This window comes from Hyla sarda, chromosome 3 (assembly GCF_029499605.1).
Source record: "Hyla sarda isolate aHylSar1 chromosome 3, aHylSar1.hap1, whole genome shotgun sequence".
In the NCBI taxonomy this organism is placed as follows: Eukaryota; Metazoa; Chordata; class Amphibia; order Anura; family Hylidae; genus Hyla; species Hyla sarda.
Genome location: NC_079191.1, coordinates 351,702,695 through 351,721,763, shown reverse-complemented (window position 1 = coordinate 351,721,763; position 19,069 = coordinate 351,702,695). Strand labels below are relative to the sequence as shown.

The 19,069-nt window shown below is 44.8% G+C and overlaps 1 protein-coding gene across 3 annotated transcripts in view; it reads left to right on the top strand.

The window, feature by feature from the left end:
- Positions 1-19,069, top strand: part of NINL (ninein like) — a 138,260-nt gene that overhangs the window by 17,017 nt on the left and 102,174 nt on the right. For all 3 annotated transcript variants that reach the window (XM_056567553.1, XM_056567554.1, XM_056567560.1), the window contains one exon: positions 15,710-15,903. In XM_056567553.1, coding sequence (XP_056423528.1) covers positions 15,721-15,903 — 183 coding nt within the window. In that variant the 5' untranslated portion in view covers positions 15,710-15,720. Of the gene's footprint in view, positions 1-15,709; positions 15,904-19,069 lie in introns of those variants that run through there.

Sequence of the window (19,069 nt, the reverse complement as noted above, 5' to 3'; positions counted from 1 at the left end):
GATATCACAGGGTTATAATATTTCACAACGTATATTGTCTTTGTGCTGTAAAGTACAAACATATTTGTGGTAGAAGCAAGAACAGGGTGGTGTTGATTTAAAGAAGTTCTAATGCTTTATGAAAGGATTTCTTAAATAGGGAATGTCATACTGTTGTACAAGAAAATATAAGAGACTCTGTAGTATATCTTATCAGAGCAGAATGCTGCTTTCCTCCTACTCTTCTCTGCTAAACTGTCATCCACTCTGAAAATCGGCTCAATTCTGTCTGGTGTTTACAGGACGGTCCTGCATCAAATTACACTTGTTGTATAAGTCTATAGGCGGGGGCTTGGAGGGAGACAGAGGCTGCAGAGAGATAGCAAAGAGACAGCTGTCAGTGTAGACCAGTGGTCTTTAACCTGCAGACTTCGAGATGTTGCAAAACTACAACTCCCAGCATGCCCGGACAGCCAACGGCTGTCCGGGCATGCTGGGAGTTGTAGTTTTGCAACATCTGGAGGTCCAACTCAGTGGTCTTCAACCTGCGGACCTCAAAATGTTGCAAAACTACAACTCCCAGCATGCCCGGACAGCCGTTGGCTGTCCGGGCATGCTGGAAGTTGTAGTTTTGCAACATCTGGAGGTCCGCAGGTTGGAGACCACTGGTGTAGACTATTTTTTTACTATAGTCAGTTGATCAGTTTCTTAAAGGGGTTATCCCCTATCCACATGATAGGGCATAACTAGCTGATTGGTGGGGTTTGACTGCTGGGACCCCGACTGATCCTGAGAACAGGGGTCCATTGTGACCTGAATGAATGGAGCAGCAGTACGCTGCAGCAGCAAGCTTTGGGCTTTCAGACATTGTTGAGTGCAGCGTTGGACCTTCACTGATAAGCTTGTTATCCCCATCCACAGGATAACTCTTGATATTGGGTTAACCCCTTTACTACATCTTTTATAGTAGTTGGAGTTCATTTTTTTTCTAATACAAAACTCCAAATGCCCTGCAAATATATGCTTTTAAAAAATAAACTTCTGCTTAAAAGGGGTACTTTTAATCAACTGGTGCCACAAAGTTGGACAGATTTGTAAATGACTTCTATTAAAAAATCTTAATCCTTCCAGTACTTATTAGCTGCTGAATACTACAGAGGAAATACTTTTCTTTTTGGAACACAGAGCTCTCTGCTGACATCATGAGCACAGTGCTCTCTGCTGACATCTCTGTCCATTTTAGGAAAGCAAGTTGACAGTGGCATTTCTTTGGGGGGGCCGCACAGCCCTCTATGTGCTTGCCAGAGACAGACTGACTGCCATTAGGTACCATGATGAGATCCTCAGACCCCTTGTGAGACCATATGCTGGTGCGGTTGGCCCTGGGTTCCTCCTAATGCAAGACAATGCTAGACCTCATGTGGATGGAGTGTGTCAGCAGTTCCTGCAAGAGGAAGGCATTGATGCTATGGACTGGCCCGCCCGTTCCCCAGACCTGAATCCGAATAAGCACATCTGGGACATCATGTCTCGCCCCATCCACCAACGCCACGTTGCACCACAAACTGTCCAGGAGTTGGCGGATGCTTTAGTCCAGGTCTGGGAGGACATCCCTCAGAAGACCATCCGCCACCTCATCAGGAGCGTGCCCAGGCATTGTAGGGAGGTCATACGGGCACATGGAGGCCACACACACTACTGAGCCTCATTGTGACTTGTTTTAAAGGGTACCTTTCATCAAAAAAAACTTTTTGATATATTATAGATTAATGTATGCAGAATAACTTTCCAATAGCATGTTATTAAAAAATATGCTTCTTTCTATTTAATTTTCCACTTTGAAAAAATGACCACTAGGGGTCTCCCTACCAGTCCTTTTTTATAGATTTCAGACTCATCCTGGAGTCCTAAATCTCAGACTGCTCCTGGGACACAGGCAAGCACAGCACTGCCCCCTGGCAGTGAGCAGTGCTGAGTTTGTCTGTGTTCCGGCTGCAGTTTGAGATTTAGGACTCCAGGATGAGTCTGAAATCTATAAAAAAAAAGGACTGGTAGGGAGACCCCTAGTGGTCATTTTTTCAAAGTGGAAAATTAAATAGAAAGAAGCATATTTTTTAAAAACCTGCTATTGGAAAGTTATTCTGCATACATTAATCTATAATATATAAAAAAAATTTTGATGAAAGGTACCCTTTAAGGACATTACATAAAGTTGGATCAGCCTGTAGTGTGGTTTTCCACTTTGATTTTGAGTGTGACTCCATATCCAGACCTCCATGGGTTGATAAATTTGATTTCCATTGATAATTTTTGTGTGATTTTGTTGTCAGCACATTCAGCTATGTAAAGACGAAAGTATTTCATACGATTAGTTCATTCATTCAGATCTAGGATGTGTTATCTTAGTGTTCCCTTTATTTTTTTTTTTTGAGTAGTGTATTTTACTGACCCTGCCGGAGCCACATATTAAAGGATTTCTGATGATGAGACTTTTAGAAGTGACATTCCCTGTAGGTTTGAACCTTTTTCTACCTTGGCGCAGGTGATACTTCATCCGGTATCCTTAGATACAGGCAGCATCTGGTATCATGTAGATCATTATGTGCGATGCTCTCAGGCTCTTGTAGAACTGCATCAAACAGTGTGATCTGGTCTGTGATCAAGATAATAGTGTAAATAAGTCTATATTATGCTATTTTGTCAATTTGTTTGTGCTTTTGATTTCTGGCAAGTTGTTGTCGGAGATACACTTTACAGCAAAGATCAGAAACTTTGTTACATATATTATTACAGAGCAATGCCTTCCTCCAATTATTGGGCTCCTTTATCCTCACTTCCCCTACGGTCTCTTGTACAGACCATTCACTGTTAAAATCTGTACACGTGAGGCAGAGAGGGGGTGAATTTCTATTTCTACATCAGAGATCACATTACAAGTGCTGCCCATAGAGAGAGGGGGAGAGATGCTGCTGCTTCTGTAATTTTAAAGGGGTACTCCACTGCCACAGCATTTGGAACATTTTGTTCCGAACGCTGGGTGTGGGCTGCGGGGGTCGTGACGTCATGGCCATGCCCCTTGTGATGTTATGCCAGGCCCCTTAATGCAAGTCTGTGGAAGGGGGCGTGGTGGCTTGCAGTGAGCGGGCACGGCAACACGTCACAACGCCAAGACCCCAGCGTTTGGAACAAAATGTTCCGAATGCAGGGGCAGTGGAGTACCCCTTTAAGCGCATTGCTTCATATACACAAAAGCAGCAGGAGCAATATAACACAGAAGTGATGGATCAGCAGCGTTGCTGTACATCCAGCACTGAAGTACAATAATAGCACACTTACTTAAAGCAAAAGCCTGTCTGTTTTTCCCTCTAAAGCCTCATTCACAGCAGAATTTCTGAACGGGATCTGGTGGAAAAATTCAGCTCGTAACTTCCCTTTCAGCATCCTCCCATTGCTTTTCAATAGAGTTCTGCTGCACTGTGCACATGGCAGAATTTTGTGGCAGAAATTCTGATTCTAGCTTCCGCATAAAGAATTGAATTGTCAAATCCGTCTGTGGAACCCCCTCCGAAATGCAATGCCATCTATGGCATATTCTGCCAGGGCCCGCCGTCTGTGGAATATCCAGCTGGAAATTTTCTGGGCGGACATTCCGCCATGTGACCATGGTTTAAAGCTTGTACCTCCTCACTTCCCTTCTATTTTTCTGGGCAGCAGCAACATCTTTAGGCTTAAAGTTCACATGTCCATAGATCACTGCAGAATAGGGGAGTCTGATAAGTTTACTTTTAATTTTAAGATATGTTAATTATTATAGATTTTCAGCCATTGGGGGTCACATGTCATATATTTACTGCATTAAAGGGGTTTTCCAGGAATTGGAAAACTGAACTAATTTCTTTCAAAAACCACTCCCCATCTGTCTGCAGCTTGGGTGTGGTTCTGCAGCTCAGTTTCGTTTAAGTGAATAGAGCCAAGTTGTAATACCACAGCCAACCTGGGGACAGACGAGGAGCTGTTTTTGAAATAAATTTGCTCTGGTTTTCTGTTCCGGGATAGCCCCTTTAAAGGTGTGAATATTTCCTTTTTAACGTCTATTTAAAAAAAAAAAAAAAGGAACGTTAGTAGGACACAATTTGAACATAATAATTTACTTGTTTGGGAGATGGTCACCGTCAGTTTACTTTTGTTTTACCAGCCAAATGACTGCACGATGCTGAGAGCAACTAACCCCCAATCTGTGGTTTCCAAAAAAGAAAGCTGCGTGTCAGCTTTTTTACGGGAAGCACTGGGCTTTGTAAAGCAGATAAGACAGAAGCTGACAGATGTGCTGGTGGAAAGGAGTTTCTTTCTGTATACAGTACAACGTATGTTAACCAGAGCTCAGCTGTCTTATTCATGCTTTAGGAGAATTTACCACATAAAAAAAAAAAGAAGAAAAAATGAGTACACAGATTCCTTATACGAGCTCCAAGTGTGAATACAGCCTCACCCTTCTTTTTACGTAATTACATAATTTACCTTTTATTTTATTACCCCAGGAGACAAATGGTTGGTTATGTAAAACAATGGCAAAGGAAATCATCCAAGTGGATTTAACATACACTTCACAAGCTGCAAAGTGACGTGTGGCAACCATGTGCAAGTTCAACAATCCGGAATAATATGAAGATTTTCTTTCCAAACAAATGGCTGGACATGTTGTAACCTGCTCGGGCTGGAGGCCAACATCATTGTTGTTTGATGAGCCGAATATTGACGAACATTACCCATATATATCCTGATAACCTTTCCTTGTGTTTGCATAACTGTGGTCGCATTCATCTGACCGTGTCAATACTCGGCTATGAAATATTTCCCTCCAGTGTACATAGTCACATGGTATACTATCTTTATCACACCTTCCTGTAAACTCTGGGGTTTCTGGGCAAATTTCAGGAAAACTCTACAGAAACACATAATTCTGTTGGGTAAACACAGAAAATGCCCAAAATGCAGCAGCAACAACAACAGCGTGCAGCCCAAGTCATCGGTGGATACAGTCCCAATCCTCCAGAACCCTGGTGGACACAACTCCAGGTTGGGGATGCCACTACCCCATGGGATCAGGTCAATGGAGTCATGAATGTTGCCAAGAAGTATCATGAAGCTTTCAGTAAACACTCAACCTTTTGAGAAGCATCGGATCCTGACAGTCGGCAGCCCGCCTATCAAAGAGAGACACCATCTGGCCGTGCCTGGCATGTACCAGACTGTCAAGAAAATGCTAGCTGGCATGAAGGAGGCGGATGTGATTCTGTCAAGAACTGGTCTACACGGTGAAGGATGTCAGGAGCTTCCTGGGATTTGCCTGCTACTACCGCCGTTTCATCCCACACTTCGCCCAAATTGCAGAACCCCTTACAGCTCTCCTACGGGGAATGGTGAAGGAGAATTACAATGGAAGACTACCTATTGATTGGGCTGAAGAGCAAGGGACAGCGTTCCAAGCTCTCAAGCGTCTGCTGACACAGCCACCCATCTTGGCATATCCGGACTACAGTCAGCCGTTCCGGCTATATACTGATGCTAGTTTTGAAGGTCTAGGAGTGGTCCTGTCCCAAGTTCAAGATGGACAAGAGAGAGTGATTGCCTACGCTAGTCGAAATCTGCGAGGGGCAGAGAAAAACTATACCAATTACAGTTTGTTCAAACTACAACTTCTCGCCCTGGTATGGGCCGTGACAGAAAAGTTCAAAGATTATTGGCTGACATGCCATTTACTGTCTACACTGATAATAATCCTTTGGCCCACCTGAACACTGCCAAATTGGGCACCCTTGAACAGCGATAGGCTTCCAGATTAGCTAATTACAGCTTCACTATCAACTACAGAAGTGGAAAGTCGCATGTCAATGCCGATGTACTGTCTCGGATGACCCCCGGCGAAGAGCCACCTGTCAAAGAAGAGTGTGAAGATGTGGAGATGCCCCCATTTTACTAAGCGTTTGTGAACCAGAATGTTGTTACCGCCCTCGTGGTTCCAAAAAGGTTAAAGAAGACCTGTACACCTGGAAGACTGTCAAAGATGAAAGTCGAGTCATGGGGGATCTGTTGGACTACCTTCTGGCAAAAAAAGGTACCAACCCGTCTACGCCGAGCCCATAGTGACTACGAGGGGAAGTGTCTGTGGCAACTGAGGAAACGACTGTTTGTGCACAAATGACTGTTGTACGGAAATTCTCTGGATACGGTCTCCCTGAAGAGATGCGGTGAATGTCCTCAACGCATATCATGATCAGTCGGGACACTTTGCAGTCCACAAGACTCCAAGCCACTGTCCGGCGAAGATTCTACTGGATTGGAATGCGGAGTGATATTGAGAAATGGTGCAGTGAATGCTCTGTCTGTAATGTAACCAAGAATGGGTGCAAGGACACCAGAGCACCCCTCCACTCCATCCAGAGTGACAGACCCAACCAAGATCTCACAGCCAAGACGGCTGCCCAGATGTTCTACTCTAAGTGGGTGCAAACCCTTGGATGTCCTGAGTCTGTCTTAACTGACCGAGGAACGGCCTTTGAGGCCCAACTATTTCAAGAGCTCTGTCAATTCCATGACTGCAAGAAACTCAGAACCACTGCCTATCACCCTCAAGGGAACGGGCTCTGTGAGCGGATCAATCAAGTCTTCATCCATATGCTGCGAACAGCCTCTGTGTCACGCCAATTGCCCCGGTTACTACCTGAGTTGCTGGTAATTTATAGCAATACCATGCACTATTCTACTGGAAAGACCCCTTTCTACTTGATGATGGGTCAACACTGGCAACTATCTAAAGATCAGACGTTCAGGCTGCAAGTCCTGATGAAATTTAATTAGTGAATACACCTGACCCCACATTATAAGTTGTTTGCACCTCCCACACTTCCCTGCCGGATCTTCAGTGCCTATTGCCTGTGAGAAAGCGTTCCTATTGCCTGTTGCCATACCCATGTATGCAGACCTTCCTGCTACGTTTTTTGTATAAAGAGACGTAGTTGTTGGTCAACGGGGTCCACGTCTTCCCCAATATGTAACTTATTCATCCAGCATAATCACAAATATATAGGGCAAATACTATGTGCCAGGGATGTGCTTATATAAAACTTAGCTTTTAATTTATCAAAAATGCTAAAAAAGATTTTTGTGTTTAGTGATGTATAAATTATATCTGTTAGATCACTAGTATCATTGGTCTACACTGGCCTCTGCAGGGCCCAGCCAGTCCAGTGCGACCAATCACCCTAGGCGGCACTTGCACACCACAAGGTGATAATAGTTATAAACTATAATAGTTATAGTTATAATAGTTTATAACTATTATCACCTTGTGGTGTGCAAGTGCCGCCTAGGGTGATTGGTCGCACTGGACTGGCTGGGCCCTGCAGAGGCCAGTGTAGACCAATGATACTAGTGATCTAACAAATATCATTTATACATCACTAAACACAAAAATCTTTTTTAGCATTTTTGATAAATTAAAAGCTAAGTTTTATATAAGCACATCCCTGGCACATAGTATTTGCCCTATATATTTGCTACGTTTTTTGACAAGAACCTCTGCTACCTGCCTTGACCTTCTGCTATGTTGACTACGCTACTGCCTCTTCCTTCGGTACCTAGCCTTACCCAGTTACCTGTGTTGTCGAGCCATGTCGGGGGTAGCGACTATACAATAGTTAGTAATATACATAGTATATTTTGTGTATCTAAAATAGTCATATGTACATTCAGTCCACAAAATGTGTCATGTCTAATGTCTATTATTTACTGTCCACTGTGCACAGTGTTCTCTTGTGGCCAGAGAGATCACCTGAGGGTCGTAAGTAGCACATGAAAGTGGCAGAGCTATTGTGTACATATGTAATATTGTCATGTGTTGCTAAAAGGTAATTAACTGATAACTAAATGTTATGGGAAGGAAAAGCATAAGCCGATGGGCCCCATCAGCACAGGCATCAGGGTAGAGAGCCTCAGGCAGCCCGCTCCGCAACATCCTACAACAAAGCAGTTGCAAAGTCAAAGAGAACTCATCCATAATGTTGTTCATCTCACCCTAGTTCAAATACCCTAATGTTTGAGCATGTATGTACTCTTTCCCAGTTCACCAGCCCTGTAAAGGACATTCACTAAAAATGCCCCAGGAACTGTCTTTACTACTGTTATTGCGTGGCCTTCAGGACTATACGCCGAGGAAGGCTTCTTTTAAGAGGGGGAGTTTGTGGTGGCCCAGTACAGGAGTTGCCCTCCTGTACCCTTTTCTGTCCTGTGTGGTGGACTCTATTTCAGTTCCCCCTGGGTCCACCTCCATTCTACAGACCCTGAATGGTTAACAGTGCTTTATGTTATTTATTAGTTTGTCTTTCTGATGTTAATGTGCCTTTAAATGTTGTTACCAAGTCATGTAACCAGGAAAGGTGTCAGTGACCAGGTGACTTGTAGGTGACCTATGGGAGTCCTCTAAATTGCTCTCTTAAATACCAGGGCGGTGCTAGCTTGTTCAGTTCTGTTCTGAGGAGCAGTACAGTCAAGACCTGAGAGTGTCTGGTGTTCTGAGGGAGAACAAGCCTAACCACGCAGCCACGCTTCTATCGAACGTGTACCCCTTCAGGTGAAAGTCGAAACCTGGTAAGCAACCACAGGGGAGAAGTCTAGTCAGTCATAGTCAAGTCTATCAAGTCTGCTAAAGTCAGTGTGGGATTGCATAATTAAGTTAAAGTCCACTACAAGTCCCAGCAAGCCCCCAAGTCTCCTAAGACACTGGTCATCTCCTTGGGCCTAACTGAGCTGTAAAGATTACAGCATCTGTCTGCCTCAGTGAAGCTGCTGTTGTTCTGTAACCTTGCATCGGAGTGATTATTTACCCCGCGTCTGGCCCAGGAACCAGAGGCCATACCTCTGGTGGTGTAGAGGATAACCACGCGCTGGCGTCACGAACACAAGGGGTTAATGCCATCTGCCCCTAGGGTAATAACATCTGCCCTTTCATGGCACCCTCATCACACTTTTATATAAGTGTATGTTCACATAGGGTGGTTATTGGCAGCATATTGCAGTAGAAGCAAAATGGATGAGATTTGTAGAAATCCTGTCTACACACTACAATATAAACCCATTGACTACAATAAGGATGTCAAAATCCACAATAAGGTTTTGTTCACATATACTATATATGCTTAGAAATGTTTAATTTCATAAACTTTTTCCCCCTGTGTTTTTCTGTGTCTCTTGTGTAGTGGATCTATACTGTGGCTGGGGTATATTAGGTGAGGTGGTTTATAGTAGATTATATGCTATATGCTGTGCTTATTATTTCCATGTTATAAAATGTTATAGCAGAGATTAAATTGAATGTAATGTGTATATAAAAACATATAGGACCTTGTTTTCAGGTTAAACCGTTAACAAAGTTTTAGAATTCCTGTGTTTATGACTATGTAGCTGTATGAATTCGGAATGTCCCAGTTTGTGTATGTAGTGGTAGAGGATATTTTTAAACCTCCCCAACCCCCAGTTATTTTCTGTAAAATAAAGCATATTAGGTTAGTGGTTTTCTGTTACGCTACTATATAAATTTTGGGTATTGCACTAGGCAACAATGTGCTGACACAGCACACAGAATGTGAACATTCACTTGAAATAGGAGTGGAATCTTAGAGAAAAACATTCCCATTGCTTAACACCACAGTTCTCTTTGGAGCGTGTAAATCTCTACAATTTCTCAAGCCTTAGGTCATGATGATGTGCTGAAAGACATATACATTATATTTATTTTTTTTATTCATATTTACATAAGGTTTTTACACCACTATTAGTGTTGCTGTCATAAAAAATAAAAACACACATCTTGAAATGTCAAATAGATGTAAAAAGTTTTGATTTGTTGGTCTGATATCCTCACTGATATATACACACTGCCCAAAAAAATAAAGGGAACACTAAGATAACACATCCTAGATTTAAACTAATTAACTAATCGTATGAAATACTTTCATGTTTACATAGTTGAATGTGTTGACAACAAAATCACACAAAAATTATCAATGGAAATCAAATTTGTCAACCCATGGAGGTCTGGATATGGAGTCACACTCAAAATCACAGTGGAAAACCACATTACAGGCTGATCCAACTTTATGTAATGTCCTTAAAACAAGTCAAAATGAGGCTCAGTAGTGTGTGTGGCCTCCACGTGCCCATATGACCTCCCTACAATGCCTGGGCATGCTCCTGATGAGGTGGGGGATGGTCTCCTGAGGGATGTCCTCCTAGACCTGGACTAAAGCATCCACCAACTCCTGGACAGTCTGTGGTGCAACGTGATGTTAGTGGATGGAGCGAGACATGATGTCCCAGATGTGCTCAATCGGATTCAGGTCTGGGCAATGGGCGGGCCAGTCCATAGCATCAATGCCTTCCTCTTGCAGGAACTGCTGACACACTCCAGCCACATGAGGTCTAGCATTGTCTTGCATTAGGATTACCCAAGGCCAACCGCACCAGTATATGGTCTCACAAGGGGTCTAAGGATCTCATCTCGGTGCCTAATGGCAGTCAGGCTACCTCTGGCAAGCACATGGAGGCCTGTGTGGCCCCCCAAAGAAATGCCACCCCACACCATTACTGACCCACCGCCAAAACGGTCATGCTGGAGGATGTTGCAGGCAGCAGAATGTTCTCCACAGCATCTCCAAACTCTTTCACGTCTGTCACATGTGCTCAGTGTGAACCTGCTTTCATCTATGAAGAGCACAGGGCACCAGTGGCGAATTTGCCAATCTTGGTGTTCTCTAGCAAATGCCAAACGTCCTGCATGGTATTGGGCTGTAAGCACAACCCCCACCTATGGACGTCAGGCCCTCATGGAGTCTGTTTCTGACCGTTTGAGTGGACACATGCACATTTGTGGCATGCTGGAGGTCATTTTGCAGGGCTCTGGCAGTGCTTCTCCTTGCACAAAGGTGGAGGTAGCGGTCCTGCTGCTTGGTTGTTTCCCTCCTACGGCCTCCTCCACGTCTCCTGATGTACTGGCCTGTCTCCTGGTAGTGCCTCCATGCTCTGGACACTATGCTGACAGACACAGAAAACCTTCTTGCCACAGCACGCATAGATATGCGATCCTGGATGAGCTGCACTACCTGAGCCACTTGTGTGGGTTGTAGACTCTGTCTCATGCTACCACTAGAGTGAAAGCACCGCCAGCATTCAAAAGTGACCAAAACATCAGCCAGGAAGCAGAGGAACTGAGAAGTGTTCTGTGGTCACCACCTGCAGAACCTTTATTAGGGGTGTCTTGCTGATTGCCTATAATTTCCACCTGTTGTCTGTTCCATTTGCACAACAGCATGTGAAACTGATTGTCAATCAGTGTTGCTTCCTGAGTGGACAGTGTGATTTCACAGAAGTGTGATTGACTTGGAGTTACATTGTGTTGTTTAAGTGTTCCCTTTATTTTTTTGAGCTGTGTATATATCTCCGAGAAAAGCTTGTAGCTGTGTATATATCTCCGAGAAAAGCTTGTAGCTGTGTATATATCTCCGAGAAAAGCTTGTAGCTGTGTATATATCTCCAAGAAAAGCTTGTAGCTGTGTGCTTCTCCTGACTTGACTCACTCCATTGTATGTCAATGGGGCTCATCTCCTGCTATGAGTTCGATTGAGTGGTGTGCAGGGGAAAGAAGTGCACAGCTGCACACATCTACAGATTATATCTAGTGATTGGTGGGAGTCTCAGCACTGAGACCCTGACCAATGAAAACTTAAGAACTGTCTGTGTAATGGGTTAATATATTTTTTTAAGTGTACATTCCACTGTGGACCAAAAATCTGGGACAGTACAATACAGTGCTACTGTTTTAACGTTTCACGCAGAAAAAAAATCTGTGGAAATGCAAGGGTTTACTTCTTTTCACACCAGACATGAGTCTGATATTGTAGCTCTGCTCCATTGCAGTGAATGGGGCAGAGATACAATACCACACACAACCTATGGACAGGTGTTGTGCTGTTTTTGAAATAAATTAGCCATGTTTTTATAACCCAGCACCGCCCCTTGCTGACCTGAGAGTACATGTGTGTCAAATGTCACGGGTGGATAAATGGAGCACGTTTAGGATCTGAGTGGGTACCGACTATTATCTGCAGCTTGTACCCACTGTTAATGCCCCTAGATACTGCAGTCACCTATCTCGCTGTAAGAATTAATCAGTTGCTACTAGATACTCTCATGGATTACATAGGATAACTGGGGGTCAATGCATTGATGCAAAAATACTGAACACATTCTGTATTGTACAATGAAGTGGGAGAACATTTTGGGAGAATGGAAGTCCTTTTCCTTTGCAGTGTTCAGTAGGATTAATTCACAGTGAATTATGAAATTGTCTTTATCTAACCTGTATAGGACGAAAGAAAAACAGGCGTCCTGCACTCACTGTCAAAATTCTGATAATACGGCCCCCATCTCGGGCTGGTCAATCCGGCATGTCAGGCAGAGATAGTGTGGGGCGCTCAGAGGTGAATGGCGGCGGTTTCAAGCACACAGGTGCACTTCTTCCGCACCTGTGTGGGTGAAACCGCCGGCAGTCGCCTCTGAGCGCCCCACACTATCTCTGCCTGACATGCCGGATTGACCAGCCCGAGATGGGGGCCGTATTATCAGAATTTTGACAGTGAGTGCAGGACGCCTGTTTTTCTTTCATCCTATACTTGTATTGACTGGGTCTCCTATTGTCCTAGCACCGGCGTCAGCTGATTCGGTCTGGTTATTTGCCCCGATTGCTACACTATCCATCTCGCAGAGGTAAAAAACGAAGGGGCGCTCTCTAGTAGATAGGAGGAACGAAGGGGCCCAACTCGCCACCTTGTCTTGGGTTTCGTCGTGGTCCGCTGGGTGATTTCAAGCAGAGCAAAACAAAAACCCTCTGCGGGGAGAAGGATGAGTGGGATCTATGCAGTGTGCAGCTCACTTTCCCCTCTTCCGTATCTCCAAGGGTACGGAAATGTGGATGTGAAGTAGACAGGAAAAAACAGGGGATTTTGGATGGAGCGCTTCTGCTTACAAAGAACAGGACTCAACAGCCGCGGTTGCACAGGACAAAAGGATTTATTGAATATAAAAGGATAGGAAAACGCGTTTCGGCACTAACAAGCGCCTTCCTCAGGTCCACAGAGATCCCTACAGTGTTCTGTTCTTTTCTTTCCTTTCCTCCACACTTATATTTGTCATCACTGTAGTGATCTCTGTGGAAGGCGCTTGTTAGCGCCGAAACGCGTTATCCTATCATTTTCTATTCAATAAATCCTTTTGTCCTGTGCAACCGCGGCTGTTGAGTCCTGTTCTTTATAAGCAGAAGCGCTCCACCCAAAATCCCCTTTTTTTTTCCTGTCTACTTCACATCCATCTCGAGGAGCTGAATACACACAGGTACCGATGCCACTACATTTGTTTCTTTCTTTGTGGATTTATCGAACCTGTAGTGACCATGCATGAGTTGAGGACCATTCAATGAGCCATTAAAGATTAGCATGTAGGATAAACTATAACATTATACCCGTTGGCAGGTAAACTGAATAACATTGATTATCTTATGACAGTAGCACCAGCCCTAAGAAAACTGCAAATTCGAGATAAAACCTGCAGAGAAGAAATGTGCTGAAAAATGCCATATACAGGTTATATAATAGCCAAAAATAGTGCTGCCCCTCATATACACACACAGGGCAGCTAAGTTACCCGAAATTACGGATACTGTAATACATGGCAGATACTGTAATAAACAAAAATTACATATAATTACAAAAAATCGAATATTGACTGTGATAGAAATGTCAGTACTAGAGATGAGCGAACTTACAGTAAATTTGATTCATCACGAACTTCTCGGCTCGGCAGTTGATAACTTTTCCTGCATATAACACGCACTTTTTAGGCTAAAATTTTTTAGCCTAAAGTCTATGTGCGTGTTATACGCCGATACCGCCCCAGGAAAGGCAGGGGGAGAGAGGCCGTCGCTGCCCGCTTCTCTCCCCCTGCCTTCCCTGGGGTCTAGAGCCCTGCTGCCGGCCCTTCTCACCCCCTGGCTATCGGCGCCGCTGCCCGTTCTGTCCCCCTGACTATCGGTACCGGCGCCGATAGCCAGGGGGAGAGAAGGGGCAGCGGCACCCGTTGCCGGCGCTGCTGCCCCGTTGCCTCCCCCCATCCCCGGTGGCATAATTACCTGGGTCGGGTCCGCGCTGCTGTAGGCCTCCGGCGTGCGTCCCCTTCGTCGTTGCTATGCGCTGCACGGCGAGGCGCATGACGTCAGTGCGCCGTGCATAGCAACGACGCAGGGGACGCACGCCGGAGGCCTGGAGCAGCGCGGACCCGACCCAGGTAATTATGCCACCAGGGATGGGGGGAGGCAACGGGGCAGCGGCGCTGGCTGTCGGCGCCGCTTCTCTCCCCCTGGCTATCGGTGCCGGCAATGGGGCGCCCGCACCGATAGTCAGAGGGACAGAACTGGCAGCGGCACCGATAGCTAGTGGGAGAGAAGGGCCGGCAGCAGGGCTCTAGACCCCAGGAAAGGCAGGGGGAGAGAAGCGGGCAGCCAAGGCCTCTCTCCCCCTGCCTTTCCCTGGGATGTATCGGGGTATACACGCGCACACACGCACCCTCATTTTACCATGGATATTTGGGTAAAAAACTTTTTTTACCCAAATATCCTTGGTAAAATGAGGGTGCGTGTTATAGGCCGGTGCGTGGTATACCCCGATAAATACGGTAGTTCAGCTTTCAGGTGCTCCGGTGGGCTGGAAAAGGTGGATACAGTCCTAGGAGACTCTTTCCTAGGACTGTATCCACCTTTTCCAGCCCACCGAAGTTCGTGACAAATCGAATTTACTGTAAGTTCGCTCATCTCTAGTCAGTACACACAATGTATCACAGCTTGTTGTGTATAGAGCTGTGTAGCCGCAGACTGGTAGTGCCCATCTGGACTGCTGTTTATAGCTTAAAGCAGTTGCAATGGGCTTTAAAACTGGAACATGGGCTAATGGAAGAAGGTGGCCTGGTCTGATGAATCCTGTTTTTGTTATCGTGTAGGCAGCCTGGTGTGTATGGATTACCTGGGGAAAAGGAAAGAAAGCCACCCGGCATAAACAGTATGGTGCTCTATGCAATGTTCTGCTGGGAAACCTTGGCTTCTAGCATTTATGTTGATGTTACTGTGACACCTACCAAAACATTGCAGCAGACCAAGGGAATTCCTTCATGATGTCTGAAGCAGGATAATGCCCCTGCTACACTGCATCTATGGGATGTGCTACAAAAAGAAGGCCCATTCATGAAGGCCGGACATCACAACTTAAAGGAATTGCCCACTGCCACCAGGGGTACAGGGGAGAGCCAGTACCCTTGGTGGCGGTGGGTACCAGGGTAATAAGAGGAGGGGGGGGGGGGGGGGGTCAGCAAGACCCATTTTACAAGCTAACGCTAGGCCCCCAGTCTATCATTCTGCTTCCACTACCAAGCCTGTAAAGTAAATCAAATAAAAACAGAACACCAATGAATGTTTTTTATTATTACAATCAATACGTCGGCATCCTCTGGACGACATTCCAAATATAGTTTATATAAATGAGGGTAACACTTAAACATTAGATTGCACATAAGTAGTTAAGTAGGTTCCTTATTGAGATAATATATAATCAGCAGCAATGAATGTATTTTACAGTTTGCTATGGGATGGACCAGGGAGAAGAGAACAAATATGTGTCCCAGCTTCAAGAGGTTTTCAACAGCTGTGACACAACTGGCACTGGGTACCTGGACAAAGATGAGCTGACAGATCTGTGTCACAAGCTCCATCTAGACACACAGCTCCCTCTACTCCTGCAAACCGTTCTAGGAAATGATCAGCTTGCCAGAGTAAGTCTTCTTTCCAGAAATGTGATTCTATATGATCAATAAAACTATATTTTTATGCCGGACCACTATTGTGGTGGTACTGAACCATTGTGGTGGTACTGATCCATTGGGGTGGTACTGATCCATTGGGGTGGTACTGATCCATTGGGGTCACTTAATATGGGCAAAAATGTTTACTCTCTCCCAAGAACAGGCTATTGTTAAAGGGGTACTCCAGTGGAAAACAACATTTTTAAAATCAACTGGTGCCAAAATTTTAAGCAGATTTGTAAATTACTTCTATTTAAAAAGTTTGTTCCAAATGCTGAGCAGAGGAGTACCCCCTTTAAAGCCTGGGTTCACACACAGTATTGTGGTCAGTTTTTTGTTAGCCCTTTTAACTACTGAAAAAGGTCCAAATCTTACTATTACAGTTTTCAGTCTATTCCTGGTTTTGGCTAAAAATACTGACCAAAATATTTTGAATGAACCCAGCCTAAGGGGGATTTCGTATTTCCATTATGAGATACAGTAAATGCTGACATTTTAAAGGGGTACTCCCATGGAAAACTTTTTTTTTTTTTTAATCAACCTGGTGCCAGAAAGTTAAACAGATTTGTAAATTACTACTATTAAAAAATCTTAATCCTTCCAGTACTTTTTAGGGGCTGTATACTAAAGAGAAATCCAAAAAAGAAATGCATTTCCTCTGATGTCAGCACCACAGTGCTCTCTGCTGACCCCTGCTGTCCATTTTAGGAACTGTCCAGAGTAGGAGAAAATCCCCATAGCAAACATATGCTGCTCTGGACAGTTCCTAAAATGGACAGCAGAGGTCAGCAGAGAGCACTGTGGTCACGACATCAGAGGAAATGCATTTCTTTTTTGCATTTCTCTTAAGTATACAGCCCCTAAAAAGTACTGGAAGGATTAAGATTTTTTTTTATTAGAAGTGATTTACAAATCTACAAGAAAAAATTGAGGCTCAGGGTAAATGATGTGTGGACACAACTGGCTTGATATGTTTAATATTAATATTTATTATTAATTATAATAATCGATTTGTTTGTAAGACGTGTTAAGTACCGTGACTTACAGGGCCCTTGTAGAGCCACGGCACTCCCTACAAATAATATAGTATGGATAAAATTGCAAATAAAATAAAAATATACTATACATAAATATAAGATGTTATTTAAAACATGAAAGTCTTACTGAGACCAATAAAAAATTAAAAGATATCCAACGAATGGTCCTCTTTAGAGTTTGGACCTCCTTAGATATTGGTAACTAATAGCAACCAATGGGGCTATTATGTATAGCAATATAACCACAGTCTAATAAGTCTTTTGGTGAATAGTTAAATAGGTCAATATCCAGTTCATTAAAGAGTACCTGTCATCATCTAAACTTTCCCTGATCCCCCTTCCCATCTGTCCCTTACTCTAACTATGCCTATCCCTGTGTTTATTGAGGTTTAAAACGCTGTGGAAAAACCTTTTTTTATCCCTCTTCATTAGCTCAGGAGCACTGTCTTTCTGAGGGGTGGAAGGAGGCGGGTCCTGGCAGGCATGATGTCACATGAAGCCTGGCTGGGATTCTGCTTCTGCCAGTCTTCCTGGATGCTGCTCTCCCTCTGCAGAAGTGTTTCCCAACCAGGGCACCTCCAGCTGTTGCAAAACTACAACTCCCAGCATGCCCAGACAGCCAACAGCTGTCAGGGCATGCTGGGAGTTGTAGTTTTGCAACAGCTGGAGGCACCCTGGTGCAGTGTGCATACAGACTAAGTACAGGGGAGGGATGGCAGCCTGTCTCTCTGCACTAAAAAGTCAATGCTGAGAACCAGGGGCAGTGGGAGCAATTACAGAGGCAGTAATTAAGATGAATGTCGGGGGGGGGGGGGGGGGGGCACAGAGCAGGGAGTGCAGTGAGATAATACAATGTATAAGATAACGTGTGGTGAGGGGCAGGGAGAACACAGAGCAGGGGGGAGGGGGAGGTGACTGGCTGTTATATGAGAGGCATGTGCAGGCTTGTAGCTCACAGTGAGCTGAGAGTACTGAACTTCCTGTGGAAGGACCAGAGCCCTTCAGCATTAGTCCTAAAAGCTGTATACTTACTATGAAAAGCATAGGAAGCTGCCTGTAGACCAGGCATAGAAGAGTGACCCCTAGTGGCCAAAAGTATAACATGAAAAAACTGGTATAAATATTAATATTTTTTAATGAAGATATATTACAATATCTCTTCATTAATGATTATGAACAACATATTAAAAGTTTTTGTTGATGACAGGTACTCTTTAAAGCATGTCAATATAGCGCTGTTATATCACTTGGTAGCAGAGTTGTAATAATTGCCGGCAATTGTAACAGTTAGTAGAATGATACAGCTCACCGCCCCGGGACCGATGCTTGTCAGGATGCTGTTGCTCTTTGGGGATGCTGCGATCCCTCCTGCGGCTCTTGGGGATAGTTGGAGATACTGCGATCTCTCCTGCACTCTCTCCTGTGCGCTTTGCTGGAACAGAGACCGTTGAATCTCTCACTGCTGGAGAGGACACTGCTGGGAGACTCTGCCGTCTCCTATGATAGAAGGGCCGTGACTGGCGGTGGGCTCCGAGTGTTGCAGCTCCAGCGCTTCTGCGCAGAGTAGCGGTCGCGTCCTCGTGGCTACAAGGCGCGCGTACGTGGCTGGCAACTGACCGGGTAGGACACCTATCGATGCGGGAGTCACAGAGGGCTTGTGTGAAAGGTCTCAATAGTCGTTTTGGGGGGCTGGACGCGTTTCAAGACTATACTCAGTCTTTTCCTCAGCAGCAATATAAATTATGTATGTACTACATAATTTATATTGCTGCTGAGGAAAAGACTGAGTATAGTCTTGAAACGCGTCCAGCCCCCCAAAACGACTATTGAGACCATTCACACAAGCCCTCTGTGACTCCCGCATCGATAGGTGTCCTACCCGGTCAGTTGCCAGCCACGTACGCGCGCCTTGTAGCCACGAGGACGCGACCGCTACTCTGCGCAGAAGCGATGGAGCTGCAACACTTGGAGCCCACCGCAAGTCACGGCCCTTCTATCATAGGAGACGGCAGAGTCTCCCAGCAGTGTCCTCTCCAGCAGTGAGAGATTCAACGGTCTCTGTTCCAGCAAAGCGCACAGGAGAGAGTGCATGAGAGATC